The sequence below is a fragment of the Carassius carassius genome, chromosome 40, assembly GCF_963082965.1.
Source record: "Carassius carassius chromosome 40, fCarCar2.1, whole genome shotgun sequence".
Classification (NCBI taxonomy): Eukaryota; Metazoa; Chordata; class Actinopteri; order Cypriniformes; family Cyprinidae; genus Carassius; species Carassius carassius.
The window spans coordinates 16141521-16163471 of NC_081794.1; the positions used below are offsets into that span (position 1 = coordinate 16141521).

Genomic DNA, 21951 nt, shown 5'->3' on the forward strand with positions numbered 1-21951 from the left:
TAAGTGTGGTTTTAACCACAATGTTCTTAAAAAAAGTTTTCTTTTTCCAAACAAAAAAGTGAGTCAAGAGGTTTGGAACAACATGAGGTTGACGAACTGATTAGGGTTTTAAATTTTGGGTGAACTATCCCTTTAAATGTCAAAATAATGTAAAATTGTATATTTGTTTCTATGAAAAAGTCTTTAGCATGCTACTAAGTGGTAAACCAATGCTTACGTCATAGGAAACTGTAACTACCGAACAACTAACATAGTTCATAACAGTAGAGAAAGTGTTTTTGAGTGTGCATGTGCAGGCCTGAAGACATGAGAACATTTGGAGTCAGTTTAAAAGCTTCCTCCAGTTCATGTGGTCTCAATTCTACTAAACAAGCTTAAATCAAAACACACATGAGCAAAAGGCAGCATCTACACAGCCTGCCATACACATTCACACAGTCCTGCCAAAAAAGTAATACCATGAAGAGAAAGATGGAGGGTAGTAAAATCTTTTGTGTGCTATCAGTCAAGTGAATCCTTTGGCATCTGCCTTCTTGTCGTTGTGACCCAAAGGACCGAAAAGACAAAATACATTTAAAAAAAGAAAAGAAAAGCAGATCTAAGGGCACGTTTAAAGTCTGAGACAAGAAAGTGAGGCCACTAAGCTTATAGGATAAGAAAAAATATATAAAGTAAATGGGTATGATTTACAGGTGAAAATGGGTAACTGTCACGTCAGTCATAATAACTGACAGTGGATTTCAAAGTAACTAAATCAGAGAAGAACTTCACTTTTCAGTAAAACTTCAATTTTTGGATTTGCATGGTATCATAAAAGATATAAATTGGACTGAGCAAAGATGTAAACAAGATTATTGAAATTATGCCATTTCTACATGACAAAAAGAAAACGAATGCCTTTTGCCTACAACAATTCATAAATTAATCTAGAATAGATTATTAATACAAATAAGTGGGGATGGTGAGTGTAGATTAAAGTGTTACTTAAACACGTTTCCATATCTACAATGATTACAGAACAACTGGAATGAAAGTATATCTGGTCTAACAAACAACAGGCAAAAACCAGAGTGTGTGAAGAGGCATGATAGACATACCAACTCACTGTGTTTACATATACAGATTTAAATCAATCCCACTGTAGATTCCACAAGTACCGCTTATATGCACCCTATGTAAATATATCACTTGACGTGCAAATATCCCAAAGAAAATTGTTCCATGTGCAATGTGTCAACACTACAATAACAACAAAAGCCTTGTAATCAGTGGTCCTACTGACGTTAAGGTTACTAACTGATATTAGGATGCATGAGGATTATTAACTGAAAGAAGGTTGCATGTAAAAGGAGCTAGTCTAACAAAAAGACACAATTTTCTCATAAAGATGCAAGAGGAAGAGAGAACTGTTAATCATAAGAGATTAAGACAAGATAAGATCTACAGTATTAAGAGGAATCCACTAGTAAACAATACAAACCTACATTACCTGACTAAAGAAACCACATACTAATACTATAGGGATAGATATTTCTGTGTAAAAGGGATTACTAAACAACAACAACAACAAAAAATATATAGTACAGAGACACGTTATGTAAGAGTTGCTGCTTCACTGGAAGATTGACTTATTACATTTTATTTAAGAAATGTTAAATATATATATATTAAGTATATATATATATTAAGTATATATATATATATATATATATATACTTAATATATATATATATATATACTTTATATATATATATATATATACTTAATATATATATATATATATATATATATATATATATATATACTTTATATATATACTGTGTGTGTGTGTGTGTATATATACATATAGAAGGTTGCTTGTTTAGTCCTCACAAGGAAGGAGCACCCTTGAGCAAGGTACTTAGAATTGGCTTGAAATAGAAATGCACTCTTGTTTTTGTTTAAATGAATATTAATGACCTATATATATATATAAACTTTGCTACATGTATTGCGTTAGACTAACCGAGACTTGTTGGTTTTGATTGCTACTATTGTCCTCATTTGCAAGTCATCATTAATATTCATTTAAACAAAAACAAGAGTGAATTTACATTTCAAAACAACTCTAAGGCCCTGTTTACAGTAGTGCGTTTTCGTTTTAAAACGGCTTTTTAGAATTAAAACGGTCCGCGTTTACACTGGCGTTTCAGAAACTATATCCATCTACACTACATAACCGAAAACGTGACCATTCATGCACACTGGGCATGCGTGTAAAGGTGTAAACGGAAATCGATTGCTAGTCACTGGCAGGTTCAACAATAAGCATGATGGCGAGGAAAAGCAAGGACGTTTTTTGTGGACATAGGTGGAATTGTTACTCAAAGTAACTAATGATTACAAGGCGGCCAAAAATGTTGACTGGGAGTCATGCCAAAACAAATACAGCGAAATGCTCGACAGAGACATGATACAGTTACACGGTCGTCAAGTATACGCAGAGATCACATGGGCAGCCACGCCATCGTTTTCGAAAGTATCCGTTTTTTTCCGTTAACATTGAAATGCAACCCCAGAGTTTTCAATCTAAAATAGGGTCAGCAGAGTTTTCAAAAGTCTCTGTTTTTTGAACGTGGAAAACTCTGGAGTAGTGTAAACGATAAGTGTAACCGTAGCAAAAGTTATGCGTTTTAAAACGAAAACGCACTAGTGTAAACGGGGCCTAAGTACCTTGCTCAAAGCCATAATGGTGCTTCTTCCTTGTGAGGACTAAACCAGCAACCTTCTAGTTACTATTTGTGACGAGTGGGGCGGGGCCGAGGGATGTGGGAACACGAGTGAGGCCGGTGGAGTGATTGGGAAATCCGCTACACCTGCGACCCACCACCGGTCTTGAGTCCCACAGAGGAGATGGAAGGATATAAAACTGGAGCGACGACAGTGAAGGACGAGAGAGGACTAGGCCTGGGCTTTTAGTTGTGTTTTAGTTTTTATTTGGGCGCAGCAGTCGTCCGTTAGGGGCTGGTGCGCTGTTTTGTGTTTATTTTGTATTAAAATGTTATTTGATTGTCCGCCGGTTCCCGCCTCCTTCTTCCCGATGATTATGGAGATTTAATTCATTACAGTGGTGCCGAAGCCCGGGAGAAGGAGCTGCTGAAGATCCCTCGCCGCTGTGGTGAATCCGCGGTGCCATCGAGCTGGCGAGGAGGATGCCGCCATGGACGCTCGAGGCGGTGGGCTGGAGCGAGTTGCCAGGGACGGGCGAGCTCGCTGCCGACCGCCCACGATATGGAGGGGGGGCTGCCGTCCGTGAGGGAGCGGAGGAGTCGGCACCGTTCGCCAGGGGGCCGGAGCCTGCTGCCTCCGTGAAGGAATCCAGAGGAGCAGGGAACAGGGGACTCCTGCCGGCTGCCCAAAACCGGAGGAGCCGTCGCCGTCCACCGGGCGGCGGAGGAGTGTCGTGCCGTCCGCCGAGGGCCGTCCAGTGCCATCGCCAGGCACCGCGGAGGAGATCACCCAGCCGGTGGAGGGCCGAGCAGCAGTGCGTCTGGGAACCGGAATTATTATTTTTTTTTTTCCTCTCTCCCCTCTCTCGTCTCTGTCGCTCCTCCTTCCATCTCCGTTTCTCTCGCCTCGTCTGTCCTACCCCCAGGTTCCCGCAGGTCCCCGTGAGCGGTCCACCCTGGAGGGAGGGGGGGGGGGGGAGTAGAGCGCAGTCTCGAGGGTACCCCCCGGCCTGCGAGGGGCGATGGGGGTATGTGACGAGTGGGGCGGGGCTGAGGGATGTGGGAACACGAGTGAGGCCGGTGGAGTGATTGGGAAATCCGCTACACCTGCGACCCACCACCGGTCTTGAGTCCCACAGAGGAGATGGAAGGATATAAAACTGGAGCGACGACAGTGAAGGACGAGAGAGGACCAGGCCTGGGCTTTTAGTTGTGTTTTGGTTTCATTTTATGCGCACCAGTCGTCCGTGAGGGGCTGGTGCGCTGTTTTGTGTTTATTTTGTAATTAAAGTCTTTGTTTGATTGTCCGCCGGTTCCCGCCTCCTTCTTCCCGATGACTAGGAAGTCTTTTATCATTACACTATTCCTTAACATTAATTAGAATTACATCAGATCAACCTATATGTGCATGATTCAACAACAGTATAGTGTAAGGTACTGTGTTTCCAGCCCTTTTAACTCCTTATTTGAGCAATTCACGAGCATCTACTGGATAATGACTTAAATTTTTTTCTAATCCCTAAAAAAAAAAAACCTTTGCCAACAAAATACTTTTGAACAATAAACAACTGAAAAACATACTGGTAAATCCATTATTTTTAAGATTAATTTGAAAACCATGATTTGTAAATTATTGAACAATTTTCTATGACAGTGGAAGCACACAGTTTTACTTTCTGTATCTGTCCAGGGAAGTGTGGTTTGTTATGGATATGACATACAGCCTAAGCTAGTGATCATACTGTTCTCATAATAAGGCTTTATGTGAGTGCACATATCTTCAGCGCAAAACACTAACGTGTTCAGTCATACAAAAAAGAGCCCCTCATCTTTGCTCTTTGAAATATGGGCTAACGTCACCACACTGCAGGCCAGTGGACAGATGGTCTTACTCATAAAGCACACGCTCACGCAGTTTCAAACAAACAAGACTCTTTCTTCCAAGCACACTTCTATGCATCTATACCTGTGTGAGAACACATTTGGATTGGTATTGTATATGGTCTGTTTCTGGTCAAGTCATACATGGAGCTTTCAGTTTTTCTTAAAAATTCCCATACGTGACGTGATTCTGAAACTTCTAGACTTGAAAGGTTGAATAAAAGCAGCACTTTAATATTACTTATGCTTATTTGTTATAAAGAGTCTACAAAAATGATAGCAGTGTCACGACTCCTGGGGTGGTCCTGGAAAACTCATCAAGAACCGAAACCTCAGTGACATACACATCAACCTTTCCTTCTCACTGTTTTAAGCAGCTGATATAGTAACAGAGAAAAATGGAAGAGGTGGGAGGCCGAGCATGTGGCATAGGGGATAAGAATCCAGAATGGCTGTATTATTCAATCAAGTGTATGTGGAGCTGTATGGATGACGGCAACATGTCGAGAGTGTCTCAGTGAGTCTTAAGTATGCCCATGTGTAGAGAGAAACCCAGCACAGCTCCGTAAAGACCCCTGCTGTCAGCCAGTGGGAGAGATTAGAGCTGTGGTGTACAAATACACACACACACGCATGCAATAATCAGACATGAGAGATTAATGGAAACCAGGAGAGGAAGCTTATGTCCAGGCGTGCATTAACACACATGTACATGAATACATATGTGTGCACATATCTGCCTGGCACCAATCAGGGGAGTCTGGGCTCCCTGACCGCATTCACTTCACCTTCTACTTCTTAACCTTCCCTCCCTCTCATCTAATCTTTTCCGGTTGCTGTTCTTACTATTCTTTTTTTTTTTTTTTTAAGCCATTGCTTTACTCAAAGAGTCACATCACAGCATCTGCAATACATGGGCCTCTTGCATATGACAGTTTAAAGATCACTGCTGCATTAGTCCAAGAACAAAAGGATGAGTATATACAGGACTCAACTATTAGGTGGTTTGCAGGCCCGATGTCAGCAAGAACGTTTTTCAGACCATCATCAATGAACATTTTTTACGGCAGTGTTTCTCATCCTTTTTGATTCAAAGGCCACTATGTATCCAACATAATATTCAACACCCCCTTCCCCCATTTAGGCTATGAAATTTCCAGTATTTCTACTGTAATTATGACAACTCTGCTTTTTTCCCAACTTTTTAATGAACAGAAACAGAATAATTGGAGTAATTTAGAGTGATTTTTTTTTTTACAGTTATAGTTTTTTTTAAATATTTGTATTAGACTTTTAGATATGTCTACTAGACATTTCAAATATATACTAATAAGAATATATACATACACTAATAAGAATTTATTAATTTAAAATGCTTTAAGCTTTGAAGTCATCCTTTGGTGTCTCTGAAGGTTGGTTGAGAACCACTGTTTCTGTGATTGTAATAAACAATTTTTTTGCAAATTCTAATGATTTGTCTCCAAAACACATCTAGCCATGGGTAAGATTTTGTCAAAAAAGCTAAAATGACTTGTGACCATCTTGAAAGTACATGTTGAACATGTTGAAAAACGACAAACCGATAAGTAAGGTTTTGTATCATATGCTATCATTTTCTAGCATTATATATATATATATATAAACTGTTAACAATAAAAATCAAGTACTATTTTCATAGTGGGGCCACAACTAATAGCCTGACTGGACTAACATGAAAAAAGAAAAATCCCTGCTGTGCATGTGGATGATTCAACGGTTATTTTAGTTGCTGTGTGATTGAATGAGTGTGGTCCTTACAAAATCTTTTGCTGGGGGTTCTCTGAAGAGTTGCGACGGACATGGGTCTCCAGGTTGCCAACCTCCTGAAAGAATTGAGAGAGAGATAAAAAGCTAGAGAGGCAAATAAATGATCTACACTTACAAAGTCAGTGTTTGGAACTGACAAATATATTTAGCTGAAACGAGTGAGAAGCAATTTCATCCATCAAATCTGAATCAACCGACCACAAAAATTTAAGGGAGTCAGTTTGACCATCTAATACATTTGTCACACTCGTTTATAACCAAAATGTGTAAATGTAACTTAATCAGAAATTTAGTACTCTGAACCAGACTGACAAATCTATTCTGTTGCTGTGACTGTAGCCATACAGAGACAAGCAATAAAACCATCACATTTCACAACCGTATGGGGATTACTAAACACTTCACTACAATGCAGAACTACCTGCCTAAGTATCCATTAGTGAGTGAGTATGTGAGCGAGAGAAAGAATGGTCAGCCAGAAACAGCACTTACTACTGTACATGACAGGTTCAAAAATATGTTTTACAATTGAAAGTTACTTTTTTCAAGAGAAATAGAGCAAAGAAACTATTTCCTAAGGCAGCACACGTGCATGCACGTCAGAGTCCACTTTAAAAAGAACACCACTGATGTGCAATTTTCCGTGTGTGGACGTCCAAAGTGGATGTGAACCAGTGCTATCACTGTCTGTCATTACTCATTCCAGCCCAGACAGCCACGGAAATCCAAAGTATTTTGGCTGAGCCCTCTTGCACAAAAAGGGAAAAAAATGACGAGGAAGACAAAAAAAAAAAAAGTCAGAAAAGTCATTCCTTTCATAGTAGGGAGTGAAAGTCAGGTTGTAATGGAGTGGAAGAAGTCTGGAATGATCGAGAGACAGAGAGATGGATGCATGACAGGAGAATATGATATATGAGGGGGGTGGACAGAAGGCGGACAGGATGATGGAGTCATGGAGTGCTGTTGAATTTAAAACTGGTGATAGTGGGAGGAAAGGAGCAGGGAAGAGAGAAAATCATTGGCTAACCTCTCCTGAAAGTGTTTGGATGGGATGAGTCCTGCACGCGGGTTGCCATCACCCTCCAGTTTGGCTTGCCACCAGGTGGCATCGTCCTGGCTCATAACCTGCAGGATATCTCCCTTCCTGAATGCCAAGCCTGCATCCCTGCAAGGAATCGCCTTATCCTCAGCTGGATTGTAGTCAAAAAGCGCCTTTACAAACATCTGAAGTGCAAGAGAGAGAGAGAAACAGCATTAAAATGAAAAACATTAAATGGATTAAAATGAAATTAGAGAAGGATGAGATTCAAATCGCATCTTCTCAGTCCCTCTCTCTAAACCATGACCAAATAAAGGTGTATTCTGGGTAGCTTACTTTCCACACATACGCACTGCATTGTAACAGTTGGGAATTCTGTGTGATTCTCACTAGCGTTTCTCTCTAACAAAAAAGATCATGAGGTGTTTAAAGGATTGGAGTGGTTGTGCTGACATATTAAATGAATAAATAAGACGAATAAGAAGGGCTATTGAGAGCAAACGGAGACAGCAACGTTCCCAAAGCACAGAGCAGTGGCTTGTGTTGATTTAGAGAGCTGTATGTGCCATGCAGAAAAATGATGTTACAGAGGAGAAGGTTCCCCACAAACACACCAATACATCCTGAGGGAACGCTTCATCTCTGTCTAGCACTCCATCTTTTTTTTTTATCCCTCTTAAACATGTGCAGCCAATTAGCAGCACTTCAACATATTCATTACACGTGCGGAAAACAGTATACTACGGTCACTGGATAACACACACACACACACACACACACACACACACACACACACGGGTTATGACTAAATTCAAAACTGAAACATATTTAAACCATTACAACACAGTAGAAGAATATAACAGACTCGCATACAAATGGTACAATCCTCAATTACAACACAACACTCAAAAGAGACTGGGGTCGGTAAGATTAAAAAAAAAAAATTCAACAATGATGTATTAAAAATATATACAGCAAAATTTACAGTCAAGACATTTTTAATGATAAAGGTTTCCATGTTTTTAACATAAATGCTATTTTTTAGAGAAATTTTAAACAGCACCGCTTTATTTTTATAGTAATGAGAAATTATAAATGATACTTGAATACCAATTCAGCATATTAAAATGTTTTTTGAAGGATTATGTGACACTAAAGACTGGAAGCTTTGCCATCACAACATTTTCAAATATATTAAATAGAAAACAGTTATTTTAAATTCTAATATTTCACAATATTACTGTTTTTGCTTTATTGTTGATTAAATAAATTCAGCCATATAAACATAAAAAAAAGAAAAAAAATCTTACAAACTCTAAACATTTGAATGGTACTGCATCTAAAACCTGTGTCTTAAAACACTGACATGTCCTCTTAGGGAACATTTTAAGGCATGTCCATGATGTTAATTTACATTTATGTTTTTTGACTGAAATTTCAGCCAACATTTCATTTATTTTTCCACGGACAAAGCAATCTCAGATGCAATGCAAAATTTTGCTAAAAAGTACAGACGACTACCACCAAAATGAATGAATTTGACCTTATATTGTGTATGCAATCTATATTTTGTCTTTAATTGCATCACATCTTTAGTTAGCAACATGGCCTTAATTTTATTGGTATCAGTCAGGAGTTAACGGTTCTGACTCAAGTTTCTTGCAGGCTACATATGAAGAGTGCTATTTGTGCGATGTGAATGAGTGACTACCTGCATAAATATAGCGTTTCAAATCAGTCATTATTGAGGTTTCATGTAGACAGCAGGCTGTGAGGTAGCTCTCTTGGTTTAGGAACAGATCGACAGAGAATATTTGTAAGCTGGATGGGAGCTGAGAGGTGTAGTGCAAATCATTTGTGTTGAAGATGAATGGGAACAAAAGCTTATTCATCAAACCAGCAGCCTGTAGTACTTGTACAGGGAAAAACTCCCCCACTGTTTGAGTACATCACATATAGGCCAACTCTTTCTCTGTACATCATGTCTGATCGCTAATAGTGAGGATGAATTGTACCTTGGGCTCTTTGCTTTGTGCCTCTTCTTTGCTGCCTGGGACCACTTTGAATGTGATGGCACCTTGCGACTGTGACTATAAGGAGAGTTAAAAAAAACAAGAAAACAACAACAACAACACATCAACAATATTTTAAGTATCTAAAAATAGACTAAATTAATGCAACAGTGCACATTATTCATTCCATATCTTGTCTTTTTAATTTAAAACTTCTACTAGCTCGTTTTTATTTTTTTCCATTTCTGTTGAAATAGCCAGGGGGGAATTTAACCACTTTCAATATTAACTTCATAGCCTATAATGTTTTATACAGTACATTAACAGTCCAAACATTTCCCTTTGGATAAAATCCCTTTTTCACAGGATTCTGTTATATTACAGAAGTTAAACAACTGTTTCATGTTGTTTCACGTCGACTCTCCACAGACAAATACACATACCAGGATGCGAATTATTTCCTCAGGCTTTTTGTCATCCACCGTGATACCGTTAACCTCTTTCAGCTCATCTCCGACATGTATCAGTCCTGAACGCAACAAAGAGGAGTGGATAACAAGAGAAGTTAAGAGACCACATACAGCACTTCAGCAGTTTATTCAGTGTAGTAAACCATCTCAGTCTTCATGTAAACAACCTAAACATCTGGGTGTTGTTAGAGAGCATTTGTGTATAGAGAAAAAAAAGTAGGCTACATCAGCACTTACCACTTCTGTCTGCTGCCCCGCCCCTCATGATGCGTGCCACTATGACTGCTCCACTGTGGTCATCCTTTTTTATGGTGGCACCCTGCAACACACATAAGAAATGTCAATCACATTTACTCAAAGAAAACATGCAATTAACATTGCACAGGTTTATATGCATACATATGTTAATTACACTTCAAATTTTCTTAGACATTAATCACTTTTGTTCCTGAATGAATGAGATTTTTTTTTTTATCAAATTGGTTAAATGAATGATTCAATGACTGTCTTTAAAAAGACAATCAGTGTTTTTGAATTAATCAGCTGATACATTCAATGACTCACTAAAGAAGACTTTTTTTATTCTTGAATGAATCAATGTTTTTGACTGAATGAATGACTCAATGATGAATACAGTCAATGCATTCCCATTTTCATAACACCCATTCAGATTAGAATAAGTATGTCCCAAAGTGTAGCATTTTGAAAAGAGTATGCCAAAAGTCTACATGTGGTCTACTATTCTGTTTAGTGTACATTTAATTAAATACAACATTAACTGTGTATATAAGGATGTTAACAATGACAGGAAAGGCCAGTTTACTCTGACAGAATGAATGTAACTATGCAACAGAGTACAATTTTATGACATAATTTGTGTCCAAAATTTAATCAACTATTCTACTATATGCTCAAATATATTGACTTTTTCTTCACAAAAAGACTACATACTATTTAGGGCGCAGAATAAGTAGGTGAAATGGGACACAGCATGTAACTCATTTCATTACTGAATCAATGTTTTTGAATGCATCTGTTAAATTAATGATTCACATATGAGGGCGTTACTCATTTCATTCAAAATTATTACAATTTCTCACTGATGAAGACAGTCAATTATTTAATTCAGTGACTCACTTCATAACAGGCAACTGCCACCACCTACTGGCATTAATATGTATAAAGACCCACTGACTTTGTGCGTTTCTATGTAGGAAAGTAAGTGCTCTGAGACTATGGAGTATGGCTAGATACACATAACCACTTAATGGCATTAAATGGACTACTATGACTGCCAAAAACACAAGCAGGAATGCAAAAGCACAAGCTATCCATGTCACTGGTCTGCCAACAATATGCCAGCTCTGTGTGTCATCCTGCCGCCATACATACTCATGTGCTACTGTAACAGAGGCACATGTGGCCAGACGCTCACAGCATGGGCTGTCACCACTCACACAAACACACGGCAAAATAAGACAGCAAGACTAAGATGGCAAGACTCCTAGCAGGGTGCATGGCTATTCACACACAAACATGTCAGACAGTTTGAGCTTCAGTCTGCCTTCTTTCACCCTCTGTTTTCTGAATCAGTGTCTCGAAGGTTACTATTATTTCTGAAGCCTCTAGAACAGTGACAGTGCATGAAAGTGCCGAGCGGTTCCTCCAGTGTGCATGTTTGTTTAAAACCTATTGCCGTTTTTACATCACCTCTTTTTAGAAAGAAGTCACAGTCTAGAAGCTGTGACAAAACAACCTTGACAAACTTGTTCCATTGGCACATCAATAGGATTTTTAAAACTCTAGAAAAAACAAACAAACACTTAAGACACACACACACACACACACACAAACACACATTCCTTTTCTATCTGCCTTCCCTCAGTAAGACCAATAATCTGCTGTCAAATCAGTTTTGATGACTTGGTCACCTGTAATGATTTTGCAATGTCATCATCATGACTAATACATATAGCTCAAGGTCCTCCTCTGATGTGTTAAACACAGCTTTTAAGATGGAAAGAACAGCCGTTTGTCGACCCTCCTTCAGAAGTCTCTGAATATTTCCTGTTGATCAAATAATTGGAACAATTTGGTGACCTGGGAGGACAAGGCAGCGATTGGCCCGGAGCTTTGGGAGGTGACAGAAACCAGTGATCAGCTTAGCTGTTATATCTCAATGTGAGACAAAACAGTGGTGTTTATGACACAGATGAGGGAGATTGAGAGAGAAAGGTGGTAAAGAAAGAGAATTGGACCACAGATATACCATTTAATTTGGTCAAATGTGATGAAGTGAACAGTAGAACCAGTCCAAACACTTTCCTTTTTAATCAAAACATGATTAATTTCAAACAAAACTATCACTGAACTGAAGGTACAGTAGTCTGGTTAAGTGAGTGTGGAAGGAGTTTTTTCCAGTGTGTTGGAACAGATCATTATTCACTCAACGAGGTTATTATTCATATCAATACATCATTACACACTCAACACTCTCTGGCTCATTGTGCAAGGCAAAGACTTTTTAGATATACAGAATGCTTTCATAAAAGATAAAGGCAAAACAAAAACCAAGACAAAGATTTCTGTCACATCCAAATAGAAAGGATATTTCTTATATTATTCTAATGAATCTTACCTGTAATGTCTAACATCATTCTGCAATGCTAACACACTGATCAAAAGCCAGATACACAGCTTCTACAGACCTCTTGAAGCCTAGCTTAAAACTGCCCACAGATGGAAGGACTCTAAGCAAACTGAAGTGATATGCAATAAAGCAAATAAAAAATGTTGTCATTTACCCATGCAAATGACTAAAGTCCATTTTTTTCTCTCTCTTGGTGTGAGAGCATGAGCTGATATTATTCTGGTGCAAGTTTATCCTCTCTGCTTTGGACATAACTGGCTTTTCTCCAAATCACACATGCTGCTGAGAGAGCCATGCTACAATAGGCTGACTAACCAAACTCATCACGCAGGCACAATTTATCCATCAGGAACTCCACCTCTGTTAGTCATCCTCACGCTCGCACGATCCTCACAAGTGCAACTTCATTCTTGCAGTAAGGTCACTTGTAATAGGCAGCCAGAGGAAATGAGCAGGTTCTTTGATTGAGCATTTTCAAGGTATTCTTTCTTATTTCCTCTTGTTGCTGAGGTCTGCCCATTAAAACACACTCTATAAATAGACTTTAATTTAAAAAATTTCCTCTGAATGTTGAGAGAGTGAGAGAGAGTGAGAGAAAGAGAGAGAGAGAGAAAGCAGAAACTGAGATGGAAGAAAAATTAATCACGTTAGAATAAGAGACCGCAGCTCCCTAAATTACTCATCAGTAACGTGACCCATGGCTGCCAGTTGTGAAGGTGATCAGCTCCATATGCTGAGACTCTTAGCACATAAATGCTTATGACTGTTATTATAAGGCCAGCCAAAAGTGGATGGCTTAATCTGTGCAGAGCTCAGAGCACCGAGACAAGTCATTCAGAGACAGTTCATCCGTTGACAGATTGACAGAAGCAAAAATCAAATGTACATCACTGCCGCTCATGACTGTGATGACAGTAACTGCTCATGTGTACGCTTACGCTCACGACAGAGGCATCAGATGAAGACAATCATTTCTTTTATACAAACACACAAAGACGATCTACAAGCACATTAGATGTTAAACAGATGTCGTGGGTGCCAATGGGTCAAGGGGTGTGCCTGGTTAGCCCCCTCTAATTGATTTCTATGCCATTTGGCAAAATGCCCAAATTAGCTCTACAGTTTTATATTTTAATTAGTTGTGTACACACATACACACACACACACACCTGTTCAAATTTGGGATTGGCAAGAGCTTTAAGCTTATTATTAAGCTCACCAGGGCTGCATTTATTGAATCAAAAATATAGTAAAATACTTTTTGTGATATAATATTGCAATTAAAAATAACTATGAGTTTATGTCATTTATTACTGTGCTGGCAGAGGTTATTAATCCAGTCTTCAGTGTCATACGATCCTTCAGAAATCATTCTAATAGGCTGATTTGGTGCTAGGTAACATTTCTTTTTATCATCTACTGTAAGTTGAAAACAGTGGCACTGCTTAATATTTGTGTGGAAACCATGATACATTTTTACAGAATGAATAGAAATAAAGGATTTATTTGAAATACAAATGTTTTGTAACATTTCCTGTCAATTCTGATAAATTAAGTGCATCTTTATGATGTTTGTGTGTATAATTTGCAGGTCTTTAACCAGCCAATTAATGGGCATTTAGACTAATGGGAAAGTTGGAACATCGATAGATTTCTCGAGGTATTATAGATCTCCTTGGTGCACAGTACCAACATATTAAGCTTTTTCCAACACACTCTCTGACATCATAACATAACTTTTTCAAACATCATTACAATAAGAGTCTGAGGTTCAGCTAATTTCAGCAGAGCCTAAGCTCTAGCCATCAAGGCAGACCTGAAAAAACAAACACAAAGACCCGGGCCGAGACAGCGCGTGTTTGACACAAAGTCACTTAAACTGGCGTGAAAACAAACAACGGTACACACACTCTTCAATTCGCAGCTCAAATGAACATAAATTACAGAGAACCAAATGGCTGTGTTTGCTGTAGATTTGGCAAGGAGAAAGCTGGGGAGGAAAAGACAGCAAAAAGAACAACAGCAAGGTCATTAAAACACAATTAGCCACAATTATCACTGCTGATTTATGCCACCTGTGAGTATACCAGCAGGAAGAAGATACGTGTTAAACAGGGTAACAGGGTTATTAAACTTCCAATTATAAATGCACACACACAAACACACAGTGAGACTCAAAACAAACACCGAGTCTGTGATGTTTCACTACCTTTATATATTCTGACTGTTATACTGACCCTTCAATGACCTGCTAAGGAAACGCTCAATGTTGCTTTAGCCGTTGCATTACAGTTCCATCATTAACAGGTATTATGTTGAAAAAGGAAAATTGAGTCTCATTAAGGTAATAATGGCTGAGGAATGCCAGGGTTTGTGCTGAAAACAGGACAGGCCTGACTTGAATGGAAATAAATAAGAATGACAGGAAGGTAAATGGGAATGGGTGGAGGTTAAAAGGGAATGAACGGGAGAGGGAAGTTGAGGCCTGGGATAAAACGCTGGATATAATCGCTCCTGTCTCCTGCAGTATGACCCTGAAGGCAAGAAACGGTCATTTTATATCCAGTGGGAAAACACACTCCAAAGCAGGTTTCCAACATCAAGTGATTTTTCCATCCAGGCTGAAACCTAAATACTGCACAAAGCAACTAAAAATGGCAGCTAATCAGAATATTTTTTTTTAAATATATTATTTAAAGGGGTCACATGATGCTTTTTTTTAAAGAGCATTATTTCATGTATTTGGTGTAATAGAATATGTTGACATACTTTAATATTCAAAATACACATTTTTCAAATTCTTTACAATATTGTAGGTCCTCTATGCCCTGCCTCTTTCAAGCCCCTTTCACACTGCACTTCGGACACCGCAAATTGCCGGAACATTGCCGGGTCGCCTTCTGTTTGAAAGCAAACACGTCCTGGTATTGATTCCGGCATTGAACCCGGGTCGGGGACCTAGTAACATTGCCAGGTTCAGTCCCGGGACGAGCGCTGTGTGAACAAAAGCCAGATCTAATGCCATGTCGTAGTGATGACGCAGGTTATCGCGCGACTCTTTTACCGGCTGTTTTGAAGGAAGATCAACTTTCGCGAAAAAAAAAAAATATGTGCAAACTGTAATGAAGCAGAGATCCTCACTTTCTGCGCTGACGCCGAGATCGTTTGCTAGCTTCAGTGAAAGTATAACGTGCCTAGCGTTTTCGACTCGTACATTACACGTCATGCCCTGATGTCACGTGTCGTTACGGGACCTTTATGGGTTGTGTGTGAACGCACGCACATATTCTGGGTAATCACTGGCAGTTTGAAAGTGCAAAATCTAGCGACCCGGGAACATATGTGTTTGCAGTACACAAGTCTTAACAGATGGTTAAGACCGCTGACCCCACTGTGTGACCCTGCCTCTCTCTCTCTATCTCACACACACACACACACACACACACACACACACCGCGCAAAACTCAGCATTTGAACATTCAATAACAAGTACTTAAACTAATAACAAAACATACAGTAGCTGATTCTGAAGCGCCAGATTGTCGTAGCAAAGTCAGAATGACCTCCTCTTCTAGGTTCATGAAACAGTCGTCCATAAAATGCGTTGTTGTTCTGTTGTAAGTAATCTTAAAGATTCCTAAATTTATCTGCTTTTGGAAGGACAAATAAAGTGCTTTTGCTTTCACCTAGATACACACAGTATCTCCCTGAAATGGCTGCTTCAACACTAACTGCGGTTACTGAAACCACGCTTTATTTCTTTGTGTGAACATTTGGGCAGCATTACACAAATATTTCCACATAGTGACGTAGACATATGAGGGCATGTTTGAATGAGCCATTTTAGGGGGGCGTGGCAGAGTCTTAACTTTGATAAAGAATATCTCTTTGGATTTTAGACTTTAGTCTTTGCAGCTTTACAGATCTTCGTTAAGCACCAAGAGCTTGTAACACTCCAAAGAGAAATCGCATCATATGACCCCTTTAATATGGGGAATCGGACTAATATGATTCATCAGTGGTTAAGGCTACTGGGTACAACACAAAAAAAGTAGGGATGCACCGAATATTCGGCCACCGAAGATTTTCGGCCGAAAATGGCCCAAAAGAGCATTTTCGGTTTTTGGCCGAAAGACTTTTATCACCGAAACAACACGGCCGAAATGTTGTGATGATGACGCAAACAGAAACCGCGACCTGAACGTGCACCTGCATAGCGCAGACCACGAGCTCCCCGCGACATTCACTTCACACCAGTGAGAACATTCTCTCTCTTCTTATTCCTTTATTCGCAGCACTAAAGCGTCTCCTAACAAAGAGATTGAGACGGACCACGAAGTGAGAACAAAGAAAGGTACAGTCTTATAGAGTCTGTTAGCACACGTCTCACTGAGATCTTTTCGGATCCTCTGCACTTCATCGCGAATGTGCTTGATCCGCGTTATAAAGATCATTACTTGGATGCGGAAATAAGGCAGCGCGCACGAGAAATGATCCAGGCCGCGCTGGATGCGGAGAGCCCGCGTGGAGACGGAGAAGCGCCAAGCGCAGGAGACAGATCAGAGCGCGGAAAAAAGACTCGTCTCTTGGCATTCACCCTCGTTGTCTGATATTTTCAGTGAAATTCTGCAAGAAAGTGCCTCAAATAATAATACATTGGCTATTGTTCTAGTTCTTAGGCTACTATATATGTGACATTTTATTTACAGTAGCCTATATATATATATATATATATACACACACACACACACACACACATATATATATATACATACATAATATCAGATTGTAGCCATATTTCTGCTAGATTTTCTGCTAGATTTCTGCTTTAATTTGATAAAACAAATTATTTATGCCCTGCCCCTATTTAAATACACTCTCTCAAATATTTCTCAAATGTCAGGCAGATGACAAGCTCAACTGCTCAACAGCTAGATGGTTATCTGTCTGAAGTCCCCATCCCCAGAAGTGATAACAGTCTTGCCTACTGGAGAAGTAATGCACTTTCTAGTCCTACAGAGAAAAATTTCAAATGCACTTGACCTAAATGCACTTTGTTTTTATGAGAGAACAGTTCATTTTAAAACCTTTCTGCAGGCCAGTAGGCCTGTACATTATTATTTAATATTCACATGAGTGGGATACATTTTTAGTTTGAATTTTATTTTATACTGTGCATTGTTGCAATGTGCTTAATAAATATTGCATAATTTGTAATTATGTATTTTTATGTTTTTTTATAATTTATGTAATTGTAATTATCTTTGAAACTTTAATATTAATTTATGCAATTGCAATGTCTTAATTTTAGTAAAGTTAGTACATGGTCATAGCAATAAATGCAATGGAATAATTGGCATAATTTCTTTCGGTGTTTCGGTTTCGGCTTCGGCCTTGGTTTTCTCTTTTTCGGTTTTCGGTTTCGGCCAAGAATTTTCATTTCGGTGCATCACTAAAAAAAAGAAACAACGATTTCTTGCATGCTTTTGCGATCGATAATGTTTAGGTCAAAACTGAGACAATGAAAGTGTTTATAAGTATCAAAGACTTAAATCGATTTGTGTTTCTGTGGTTTCACACACTGGATTATCCATTTGATGTCTTATGAGTGTTTCGTGTGTACCCCACTAAGGAAACATCACTTTCAGAAGTCAGATCTTGTTCCTTCACCTACATGAGGAAATGCCTTTGAAAGACAAGCAGACCTTACTGCACAAAGAACACAGTGTGTGCTAATGTGTGTGCTAGAGCACCTCCTGTGCACTCTGTAATAGGATATAGACAGAAACATGGATACTTGGGAAAATCAGAGCACACTATGCAGAAGGAGGAATGAAAGATTAGAAAAACAGCAAAAGGTGAGGAGAGAGGCCTGAACTCCACACTTGCATATGACCAGTGATAAACTCTAACCCTAATAAATGGAAAATTGCAAACAATTTTTCAAACATTCTTTAAATGAATCATTTGTCTATTAATAAATGTATATTATAAAATTATTTTAAAGGGGTCATATGATGCAATTTCATTGTATAGACGCTGTGTGTTTCACTATGAAAGTGAAACTACTTCGTTTGGCCTTCCAAAAGAGGACGATATCCGCTTTGTCATGCCTAGAGCTGATCTGTGCTGGTCGCTGAGGAAATACATCAACTTTGCACTGTGGATTGCCGAATTGGCTTTCACCGTGGACAAAGAGGCATCCAGCCCGAGGTTGTCACATGTGGTTACTGCAAGACCAAGGTACACTCCTTTGTAGAATCCGCCTGCCGCACCATTCTACTACTTTGTTTTTGCCTTCCAAAAGAAAACACGACTATAAATCACGTTTATATCACGTTTATAATGATAAGAGGTGTAACATTTCCGTCACACGCTTGAGGCATTCGACTTATCACAACACGCTTGATAGCTGGCCAATCATAGCACACCTTACTTTTCAGAGAGATGAGCCTTGTGGAAAGTAATGTGTTTTTTTTTACCTTAAACCACATGAACACATTTCATTACACCAAATAATGTTCTTTTTAGCAGCATCATATGACCCCCTTAACCCTCTGAGGTCTAAGGGTATTTTTGGGGCCTGGAGAAGTTTTGTCATGCCCTGACATTTGTGCTTTTTTCAGACGTTATAAACATCTAAATTGCAAAAACTTAATATCACTGTAATCCAGTGTTTGGAATAACGGCGTTTAAAAGAACGGCGTTAGGTAAAGACGTTATTTTTTCAGTAACGGGGTAATATAATTAATTACTTTTCCCGTCGTTACAACGCCGTTAACATTACTGGATGTTAAATGCGGTGCGTTACTATGCATTGATTGAATAAACTGTATAATTCAAACGCACCCCTGGCTCACACAGCTAGTGAGGAGGTGGGTTAATAACGAGAGAAGCGATTATGATTGGCTAAGGCAGAGTCATGTGTTTCATGGTAGCCAATCAGAGCCAGTGTTTTTACACACATGCCACACACACACACACATGCGCAACAGCTAAACAAAGATTTGCAGCAGAGATGGCGAGTCAGGAGCGATCCTATGAAAAGTTGGCATTTTCAAGGTGGAGATATAAGCACTACTTCAAATTCATTGTGGTCAAAGGCAAGAACGTGTAATGTGTACATTATGTCCAGGAGCGAAGACTTTGTCGACATCCGTTGTAAGCAATCTAATTTAATGAAGCATCTTACAACGACACACACATCTACAAAGCTAGTGGCCAAAAACACTTTTCTTACAAAGATAATACTTGAAGTGCAGGATAAAACTCTTACTGTCTGTTGACGTAATAAATATCGAAAGTTAGTGAAAAACAAAACATGTTAAATCACTTGAAAAAATCACATAAAGAACAAGGGTTCCCGGGACTTTTGAGAACTGGAGCTTGTAGCCTAGAATTCTTCTTTCTAAATTATGTGAAAATCATCTTGTTTACTCACTCACAGAAAACAATATATTGATTTAAATTTTCTAAGACACTTCTTGTTTGTAAAAGTCATATGCAAGTAGGTGTCAACTATCATGAATACCATTGTGATTTACAGCTGAGAAGACAAAGGCCTGCATAATGAGCTGCATAATGAGCCTCTCAGTCAGCTGTGCCATTGAGAGGGAGGAGTTACAAGAAAGAATGTGAGAACAAAATAAATGTATATATTTTTATGTTTGTAGTTTATTTAGAATATATTTAATTATCTCACAATATAATTTAATATTCACTTGCGAGTGCAGTTAAACGGTTTATTAGGAACAATCAAAGCTGACTTTCAAAGCTGAAATTTTTGCATCATTACTCCAGTCACACAATCCTTCAGAAATCCTTTTAACAATCTTATTTTCTAAAAAAAAAAAAAAAAAAAAACAAACAAACAAAAAAAAAAAAACATGTATCATTATTATTATTATAAAGTTGAAAAGAGCTGAGAATATTTTTTCAGGTTTTTTTGGGATAAGTTGAAAGAACATCATTGTTTGTTACATTTACATTTGTTACATTTATATTATTTACATCAAGCTTTTGAATGGTATAGTACATGTACACTCACCTAAAGGATTATTAGGAACACCTGTTCAATTTCTCATTAATGCAATTATCTAATCAACCAGTCACATGGCAGTTGCTTCAATGCATTTAGTGGTGTGGTCCTGGTCAAGACAATCTCCTGAACTCCAAACTGAATGTCAGAATGGGAAAGAAAGGTGATTTAAGCAATTTTGAGCGTGGCATGGTTGTTGGTGCCAGACGGGCCGGTCTGAATTTTTCACAATCTGCTCAGTTACTGGGATTTTCACGCACAACCATTTCTAGGGTTTACAAAGAATGGTTTGAAAAGGCAAAAACATCCAGTATGCGGCAGTCCTTGATGCTAGAGGTCAGAGGAGAAAGGGCGGACTGATTCAAGCTGATAGAAGAGCAACTTTGACTGAAATAACGACTCGTTGGCTGAAATAACGACTCGTATGCAGCAAAGCATTTGTGAAGCCACAACACGCACATCCTTGAGGCGGATGAGCTACAACAGCAGAAGACCCCACCGGGTACCAGTCATCTCCACTACAAAAAGGAAAAAGAGGATACAATTTGCACAAGCTCACCAAAATTGGATAGTTGAAGACTGGAAAAATGTTACCTGGTCTGATGAGTCTCGATTTCTGTTGAGACATTCGGATGGCATAAACAGAATGAGAACATGGATCCATCATGCCTTGTTACCACTATGCAGGCTGGTGGTGGTGGTGTAATGGTGTGGGGGATGTTTTCTTGGCACACTTTAGGCCCCTTAGTGCCAAATGGACATCGTTTAAATGCCACGGCCTATCTGAGCATTGTTCCTGACCATGTCCATCCCTTTATGACCACCATGTACCCATCCTCTGATGGCTACTTCCAGCAGGATAATACACCATGTCACAAAGCTTGAATCATTTCAAATTGGTTTCTTGACCATGACAATGAGTTCACTGTACTAAAATGGCCCTCACAGTCACCAGATCTCAACCCAATAGAGCATCTTTGGGATGTGGTGGAACGGGAGCTTCGTGCCCTGGATGTGCATCCCGCAAATCTCCATCAACTGCAAGATGCTATCCTATCAATATGGGCCAACATTTCTAAAGAATGCTTTCAGCACCTTGTTGAATCAATGCCACGTAGAATTAAGGCAGTTCTGAAGGCGAAAGGGGGTCAAACACAGTATTAGTATGGTGTTCCTAATAATCCTTAAGGTGAGTGTATATTGTTATTGAAACTTCATAATGTTTCACTTAATTATACATTTAGTCCGGAATTATAGTTTGTAAAAAGTCTAACTAGTAAAATGTTTACACGTTATGTGAAAACTAGTACAAGTATATAAATAAATAAAAAGAGACTTACTCATGTT

At 38.9% G+C, this 21951-nt stretch overlaps 1 protein-coding gene across 3 annotated transcripts in view; it reads right to left on the reverse strand.

The window, feature by feature from the left end:
• LOC132122219 (MAGUK p55 subfamily member 7) overlaps positions 1 to 21951 on the reverse strand; it is a 159255-nt gene that overhangs the window by 33509 nt on the left and 103795 nt on the right. For all 3 annotated transcript variants that reach the window (XM_059532213.1, XM_059532215.1, XM_059532214.1), the window contains 5 exons: positions 10154 to 10235; positions 9890 to 9975; positions 9450 to 9524; positions 7423 to 7619; positions 6387 to 6451 (listed from right to left, as the gene is read on the reverse strand). In XM_059532213.1, coding sequence (XP_059388196.1) covers positions 6387 to 6451; positions 7423 to 7619; positions 9450 to 9524; positions 9890 to 9975; positions 10154 to 10235 — 505 coding nt within the window. The remainder of the gene's footprint in view (positions 1 to 6386; positions 6452 to 7422; positions 7620 to 9449; positions 9525 to 9889; positions 9976 to 10153; positions 10236 to 21951) is intronic.